This window comes from Oreochromis aureus, linkage group 23, assembly GCF_013358895.1.
Source record: "Oreochromis aureus strain Israel breed Guangdong linkage group 23, ZZ_aureus, whole genome shotgun sequence".
Lineage (NCBI taxonomy): Eukaryota > Metazoa > Chordata > Actinopteri > Cichliformes > Cichlidae > Oreochromis > Oreochromis aureus.
In genome coordinates this window covers 21,031,969-21,040,929 of record NC_052963.1, presented here as the reverse complement: position 1 = coordinate 21,040,929, position 8,961 = coordinate 21,031,969, and the positions used below count along the sequence as shown (strand labels likewise).

The following is an 8,961-nucleotide window of genomic DNA, read 5'->3' as shown; positions in this document are numbered from 1 at the left end:
GAGTCGGCTACTGAGCTAAGCTAAGCTAGCGAAACAGTACAGAGACAGTGAGTGAATACTTTGGCTATAAATTAGGCAGTGAGCACACAGAAAGGGTGATTCAGATGAAGCACGTTAAGATTATACTATGAAAAAGGGATGTATCAAAAGATTTAAATTAAATTGCTAAGCAGAAAAGCTACTCAGAAACACCACAGTGTTTGAGCAGGAACAGGAAGTGATACTATACCGCAGAGCGAGCGAACACCAAGTGACAGCTAGAGGAGAGGAGTTAGAGGAGAATTTGCTAACAGTCTAACACAGAGTCAGAGACACCAGCCAAAGTATTATTTTAAGATTATTAAGTAAAATTTTGTTGTCAAAGGCAGTACTCAGGACTAGCATAGTGAGCACAGAACAATGCCCTGCATCAGAAGTCATTCAGATCATTATAGACCTTTTAAAGAGCACTCTCAGAGGAGTGTGCTCCTAAAAACAGGGTTGATGAGGGTCAGAAATCTTTTATTTACTTAACAAGGATCTGAATAGACTTTTTACAACTTTGTCACAAGATGGTGCAGTGATCCAGCATAACCTTTATTTAACCAGGCATGTGATGAAGAGCAGATTATTATGTAATGGTGCTGGCCCGGGGGAAAAAAGCAAATAAAAAGGAAGTTTAACAACAGTGCACTTCTGAAAAAATTACAACATGACAACGAAATTTAAGAGATGACCATATTAGGAAGAAATCTGCTCTTTATGACATAATACAGAGCCAAGGCTAGAAAAACAACTGTCTGAAACAGCATTTAGAGCTGTTGAGTCATTGGTATTACTTGCACATATTTGAAACTTCAGTTAATGTTTAATGTTTAATATGAGGATCCAGTACTGGAACAGGAGATCTATATTACAGAAAATTAGGTAACACAAATTTATTTTGACATAGTGGGACAAACCTATAATGAGAGTTTTTAAATACATGTTACTTCACACCTGTGGAACTAAAAACAGCTATCCCTATCAGAAGATGACATCATCTGAGTACTTCCTGTGGACTTTTATTATGACAAGGACACAGAGGAAGACTTCTCTTGCCCTTAAAAAAAGAAAGTTTCAGCTGTTGGGTGGCTCCACCTCTCCTCCTCCGCCCCCTTTTCCTCCACCTCCTGTAGTAGCTATAAAAGTGTGCGTGTCACACACTGATGAGACTTCCCTCACAGAGATCTCATTATAGGTGCACTGTGAGAACCTGCAGATTTGAACTACTTCTCTTTCTCCTTGGAAAACAATTAAAACAGCACAATGGTGAGTATCAATCCAGACATTATTTACTGTTATTAGCACAGAACTGCTTCTATTCAGCTGTATATATCCAAAAAAGCAACATAATAGACTTGAATTTTCTTCATAATTTAAGGTTTCCTCTTATATCTTCACACTTTCTTCTGAAACCCGAGCTTCAGTCTACTGTTTCTACTCTACTGGCCCCAGGCTGCTTCTCAAAACACATTTCTTTTTTTGGCGCTGACGCAGGAAATACCTCCTACCTCAGCCACGGAAAACAAATGTATGTTTAAAACATAAAGTCAGTCAGTGGAAACAAGCTACCGGGTAGCTGGCTTCAGCTCCGGCTCAGGGGAAGGTTAACTTTTTCCATATGAGGCCTGGAGGACTGTGTGTCTGTCAGGAGGGGCGTGCTTGTTTGCCCGGCCGGTTGGGAATGCTGATGTGGCTTCCAGCAGGCCGCTTGTGTATTTTGCATTTATATTTGTTCAGCAGCGTGCTCACAAGCTGCAGAAACTCCGGGGTCTTTGGAGTGCACAACATTTCGAGCAAAGTTGCTCGAAATGTTAAAGATAAGGGAAATCAGCAGAAACTGTGCATAAACTTCAGGACTCTGATCTCCCCCTCTGACTTTTGCTCCCTTTGCAGCAGTTAGTGGTGTAACATTTGCAGGTCATTTGGAAAATGCAGGCAGGCAGAAGTGATTGAACGCAAGAAAACGGTTTCTTGTGACACTTCCTACTGAGGAGGGGGAAGTGCAGAGAGCTCAGAGACTCAGTTCCACCTTAAAGAGTGAGCTTTAAGTGAATACTTGGCATCGTCTGGTCTGGACGGCTTCTGGTTTGTCCATCCGGTCCCTTCTTTCACCAAAACACACACGAACAACAACAATCCAAATCACTTTCATCCAAGAAAACCAGGAAACTCAAAATCTTTAATGATTCATAGCCACTTCTGCATTTTTGTTTGAGTGCGCACTCTTGCAGCACAAAGCTCTCTACTGTGTTAGCTATCCAGCATGGAGACCCGGACGTCAAACATGACGTGGTTTCAGTCAGGGGACGAGATACAGGAAGCACAGTTTCACTCTAGACACCCGCCCCTCAGCCCCCATGTTTTCCTGGAAGTGGGTATTTCAAGGCTGCGAGGCATATTGCAACACCAGCAAGCAAACAGGCCGTCACGCCCACCTTCCTCACATTCAGCCAACAAATGTCACAACAGCTCTTGCTGAATTAGCTTCATGTATGTTTGCAGAGAGGCTGGAAGCGTCAGATTGTTTGCAGATTAGCGGGGTAAAAGTGTAGCCGCCGCTCTCTGAGGGTCGTCTGAATGACACTACACTCAAAATAGCTGTCTACCATCGCCATACTTGGCAGCTCCTCTGTCACGGTGACCCCATCCTCCCCTCCTCCGCCGCCCCTGATCACGAGCCTTTTACAAAGGAGGGGGGCGGTGGTGGATGAAGGGTGGATCATAATTCACAAGAAGCCCAAAGCTGAGCTGAAAAATAGATTTAAATTTAAATCTTGGTTTGTGGTGACTAATCCTAACTTTTGGTCTCTTGCATTCAGAAAATTCCTGAAATATCTCTCCGCTGAAATCCCTTTATCTCCTCAAATGTAAAACCTCGAGACTGATTATCAGGCTTAATCGTATCTTATATAACGAACATGCCTTGCGGCATTGTTAGGGTTTCTTTAAATGTGTTTGTAGGCTTAGCCATAGGTTTAAACAGGCATGTTTGGTTTTAAGAATTTGAGATCCGCTTTCCCGCTGAGACACCTTGTAAACATGAAGCTGTTTCTTATCCATCAACACATCAGGGTGTGTTATACCTGAAGTCTTGTCTCAGCAGGTATGAGCAGCACATGACGCATGTGCTCTCGTTTTTTCGTGGACAGATGGTCCTCTGTTGACAGGGAAACTGCTGGGATAATGCAAACACTGTGGAACAAAATCATCTGCAGAGATTAATATGACTCGGGTTAATAATTCATGAACGAGGCTGATTTCATATCCATGTTGCTTTTTGACAGCTTAAACTGGACTGCTGATGTTGCATCCTACTTTCCCTCAGGCCACTTCTGCACGATGAGACCAAACACGTTTTCACTCTCACCCACATCTTTTATAAGCAGCTGAAAAAAATACTTGAGCAGGGAGTGGAAGCACTTTGGACCTTACACACACTCTGACAAGACTGTGTTAATCACCACTGCTTGTTAGTCTAAGGTGGTGATGCCTGAGAGCTCCTATAAATTGTAGATCCAGGCAATTTGAACACATGGAAATCGGATTGTAGAGCAAATCGACTCCACCCAGCTCAACTGTCATATTAAGCAGGTCATGACAGGCTTAAAGGCAGAAATGTTGGCAGTAAGGTATCCAGTTAAAACAATTTAGCATTAAAAAAATATATTTTTATGTGATTTTTGATATACCACCATTCATCATGGGGATGATGCAATATTAATTTTGGGCTTTTAACAATTTTTTTGAAATTTTTTATTTCTAGGATGGAATAACGGTACAGCATACATCTATAATGACTTTAAAAAAACAAGAATTGCGTGCACAAGTTTGAATTTATTTTGGATTTTCTCTAATCCACACAGGCAGGGTCAAACATATACATACTGCCTCAAATATATACATAAACACACTTAAATCTGTTAATAAGTGGTACTGAAGATTCTATGATGTCCTATATGAGGCCTATTAACATCTTGTTAGTGATCATGATTGATTCCAACTGGTAGTTTGCCTTTGCAGCTTTAAAATGATTTATTTAACAGAACTCATTAGACTGATCAATACTCAAAACAATGGGAAAGTCCAAGGAACTCATTGAAGATCCCAGAAGGAGAACTGTAGATTTAACCTAGTTGGGAAGGTCTTTTGGAGTATTTTCTAAACAACTGCCTATTCCAAGATCATCAATTCAAACAACTGTACTTAAGTACGAGTTATTCAGATCTGTCACCACATTGCTGATGTCTGAAAGAAAGAGTAAGTTGTCACCCTCAGATAAGAGGAAATTGGTTAGGATGTTCAGGAACAAATCAGGAACCATCAAGCTCAAACCTGCCGTGAACTAGAAACTGCTGAAACATCAACATCACTGTCCACAGTGAAGATAGTCTTACATGAGATGGTGTCGACCAAGAATGAAGCCCCTTCAAAATTAATGCTTTCAAACTCAATTTAAATTTGCAGCAGCCCACATGGACAAGCCGAAAAGTTTTATGGTCAGACGAGATTGAGCTGTTTGACCACAGTGACAAGAGGTATGTTTGGAGGAGTTCGACACCTGTGAGCTAGATGGTTGAAACTTGACCACAGTTGGGTGATCCAACTTGACAATAATCCCAAACACATCAAAACTAGTTTTGAATGGATAAAGCTAGCTAACATTAAGCTGCTGAAGTGGCCTTCCCAAAGCCCCAACCTCAACCCTGTTGAAAATTTGTGGACTGAGCTTAAAAGCAAGGTCTGTGCCAAGAGACCAACCAATTTAAATAAACTCTACCAAATCTGCCAAGAAGAGCGGTCAGATATAAGCTAGAATTCTGCCAGAAGCTTGTTGATGATGACCAAAAGCGTCTGGTTGAGGTTCAACTTGCTAAGGGAAATTTGACCAAATATTAGTTGGAGTGTTCGTTTTTTATTTGAGTCTGTATCTATACTGTTGACCCTGCATGGATTAGAGAAACCCCAAAATACATTCAAACTTGTGGACCCTGTTCTTATCTCTCTTTTAAAAAAAAAAAAGTGATTAAAGATGTATGCTGTACAATCATTCCACCATGGAAAAGGGGCAGTTTAAATAAAATCATCAAAAGCCCCAAATTACCATGAAATTTATGCCAATGATTAGTGGATGTAAACTTTTGACAACAGCTGTATATTAGAACAAAAAGAAGAAGAATATTAATAACCAAAAAGTCTTTTTTTTTTTTTATTCCTCTACAGCGTGAGTGTATCTCCATCCATGTTGGCCAGGCCGGTGTCCAGATGGGCAACACCTGCTGGGAGCTGTACTGCCTGGAGCACGGCATCCAGCCAGATGGCCACATGCCCAGCGACAAGCCCACCGGAGGCTATGACGACTCCTTCACCACCTTCTTCAGTGAGACCGGCACTGGGAAATACGTCCCCAGAGCCATCTTTGTGGACCTGGAGCCCACTGTTATCGGTGAGGGTTTTACTCTGAGCAGGTTTTTAAGGGTTTAGGGCATTGAAAGGGTGGTGGGAGCTGTTATTTTATTTGTCATTTAGAGTTTAAAGTGATTATCTTTTTCAAGCAGTTTTTAAAAAACCTTAAAGACTCTTTGCACGTTTCTCCTACAGTCTGCAGACATGGGCAAACTGTGAAGTATCAAAAAGCTGTCATACAGTGGTTTAGCATTGCACGCTTTTATAAATAGACTAGATTGCAGACACAATGAACTAAGATAAGCCTCACCCTGAAATTTTACATACTTTCAATGCTCAGCATTTGACCGCAAAGGGACCCGGTTAAAGTCCAGCTGGTGAACATAGCGGAGCATTTAGTAGTCGAAAGGCCAGATATTTTTTTTCTCAGGAGACCAAAAACTGAGCTTAAAAGAGGGAATCTCAACTTCTGTTTATCAAGAGGACGTGAGCTTGGCTCCAAGTAGGGCTGATTCTTATGTAGTGGGCAAATATTTGTTTCTGCTGCCCCCAAGTGGCCAAAAAAAATCATAACGCGTGTGTAAACTGAGCTATAAAAATGTCCAAAGCTATGAAGTTAAAACTAGTTAATCATTTTCTGTTATCGGTAGCAGGTGGTTCCGAGACAATGCTGATGTAGTAACAGTCACTTTTATGAATTTATCTCCTGGCTGAAGTTCATTTCAAATCATTCAAGTAGGCTGGGTTTCTCTGTAGCCCAGCCCACTTGAGTTTAAATCAGCCAGTCAGATCCAGTTTTCTTCTTTCACTCAACATTTTCATCATGGCTTTGCAACTACAGATGGAATTAATACAGACTTAGAGTTGTGTTAAAGTGTGTTAATATTTATTGCATGTTGGCTCCTTTTTATTGTTTATTGACACCCACATTTACAAAAGAGAGCCTTTGTAAATTTTATAAAGTTTCTGTTCTTCCAAACGTCATTAACAGAAACTACAAACTGGACCCAAATTACCTTCAGGGGGACTTTTAATGTTTTGGCATCCATTTTAATAGTGCGGTTTGATTTTTAAGAGCAAATTTTCTCACTCAGCATGAACAGTCAAAGCATCGCTCGCTCTCTCTTGCTCTCCTTCAGATGAGGTCCGTACAGGAACGTACCGCCAGCTCTTCCACCCTGAACAGCTGATCTCCGGGAAGGAGGATGCTGCAAACAACTATGCCCGCGGCCACTACACTGTGGGAAAGGAGCACATCGACTCTGTTCTTGACAGGATCCGCAAACTGGTGAGAGAACAGCAGAAACCTGGAGAGATTTTGAGAGTGGGGCTACTGAAATAAATGGGCTTTGAATGTTGTTTTTGATTCTTAAATTTTAACATGTGCCTTTTTTGGTCAGTCTGACCAGTGCACAGGTCTCCAGGGATTCCTCGTCTTTCACTCCTTTGGTGGAGGAACTGGCTCTGGTTTCACTTCTCTGCTCATGGAGCGTCTCTCTGTAGACTTTGGCAAGAAGTCCAAGCTGGAGTTCGCCATCTACCCAGCTCCTCAGGTGTCCACAGCTGTGGTGGAGCCCTACAACTCCATCCTGACCACCCACACCACCCTGGAGCACTCTGACTGCGCCTTCATGGTGGACAATGAGGCCATCTATGACATCTGCCGAAGGAACCTGGACATCGAGCGCCCATCTTACACCAACTTGAATCGCCTCATCAGCCAGATTGTCTCCTCCATCACCGCCTCCCTGCGCTTTGACGGAGCCTTGAATGTGGACCTGACGGAGTTCCAGACCAACCTGGTGCCCTATCCTCGCATCCACTTCCCTCTGGCCACCTATGCCCCTGTTATCTCAACAGAGAAGGCCTATCACGAGCAGCTCACCGTGGCTGAGATCACCAACTCTTGCTTCGAGCCAGCCAATCAGATGGTGAAGTGTGACCCTCGCCATGGAAAGTACATGGCCTGCTGCCTCCTGTACCGTGGTGACGTGGTGCCCAAAGATGTCAATGTCGCTATTGGCAATATCAAGACAAAGCGATCCATCCAGTTTGTGGACTGGTGTCCTACAGGCTTCAAGGTGGGCATCAACTACCAGCCCCCCACTGTGGTTCCTGGAGGAGACCTGGCCAAGGTGCAGAGAGCCGTGTGCATGCTGAGCAACACCACCGCCATCGCAGAGGCCTGGGCTCGACTCGACCACAAGTTCGATCTGATGTACGCCAAGAGGGCCTTCGTCCACTGGTATGTGGGAGAGGGAATGGAGGAGGGAGAGTTCTCAGAGGCCAGAGAGGACATGGCTGCCCTGGAGAAGGATTATGAGGAGGTTGGCATCGACTCGTTTGAAGAAGATGAAGAGGGGGAGGAGTATTAAAAACAGGAGATGTTTATTAAAAAAGAAGAGCTTTTTTCATGTCATCGTTATCAGTCTCATGCAGAAGCAGTTTAATGACTGTAGACCACTAATAAAGACTGCAGAGCAGCAGTTTTCTGAGCTCAATCCCAGGGTGTTTGGTTTTATTGAAAAATGACTCTCAACTGAGAGAGACGGTGTCTGTATCTTCTTTTTCTAATAAAACTCTTTGCACCTATCAAACTTGTCCTCATCAACACTTTATTAAAACTCTATGATGTAGATCTATAATGAAGGTTTAGAAGCCAAGCACTAAAAAAAAAAAAAAAAAAAAAAACAGGAAAAGGAAGTTATAAAACTATAATGTGTGCCTAATAGTATATGTTCATATACAGATTAATTGTTACAGTACTGGTTTAATAGACCAATAAAAACCATTCTTAGGCAATGTTGAAGCTTTCTGGTCCAACTAAAATGGCTTTTGAACAGGCTGTGCAATAATCTGCACCCTATTACACATGTTTAGGTCACATGACACCCGAAGATGGTATTTAATTTATAGAATAATATGGCATTCTTTAAAAAAGAAAAAGATCAAGTTCAAAGCATAAGTGACGCAAAGATAAAAACAGAGTTTGATAGGAGGTGAAGGAAAGTGCAAACAATGGAAAGATTAAAAAAAATCCCATTCAGATCCATAAACTTTAAACATTACTATTCTATTTTACCAATAGAAATGAATATTTTGTTAATTTCCTGTAACTACATAACTAACCATAAGATAAACACACTAGCATTTTCACTAAACCTTCGAATGGCTGTATTTGGCTTCTGGGTTATAATGTGGGTGATCCACCACTAGATGTCAGTGTGGGGTGACTTTACGCAGAACAGACGTTTGCACAGTACTTTATTTTTAAATGTATGCATTTAATCATGATGGATTAATCAAAACAGCATTTTATATTAGTGAGCTACTATTACCTCAAAGTAACCATTTAACATTTAAAGCAAACTGAAACATGTCTGTTTGTTTTCACAGGTCTAAATTTGCTTATGTGGTTTACACTGTACAGACATGTGACCTCTGCAGTCAGCCCTCTGCAGATTTTGTACTCTAAAACTGTCAAAGTAAGGCTCGATTCCTCATTTCTTGCAGTACAAAGTGTTTTTTCTTTTC

General features: G+C 41.8%; 1 protein-coding gene across 1 annotated transcript; it reads left to right on the top strand.

The window, feature by feature from the left end:
* Positions 1 to 1,145: 1,145 nt before the first annotated feature.
* Positions 1,146 to 8,024, top strand: LOC116310264 (tubulin alpha-1C chain-like). Its single transcript, XM_031727024.2, has 4 exons — positions 1,146 to 1,290; positions 5,245 to 5,467; positions 6,567 to 6,715; positions 6,828 to 8,024. The coding sequence occupies exons 1-4, from the start codon at positions 1,288 to 1,290 to the stop codon at positions 7,800 to 7,802; spliced, it is 1,350 nt and encodes a 449-aa protein (XP_031582884.1). The 5' UTR covers positions 1,146 to 1,287; the 3' UTR covers positions 7,803 to 8,024.
* Positions 8,025 to 8,961: the final 937 nt, after the last annotated feature.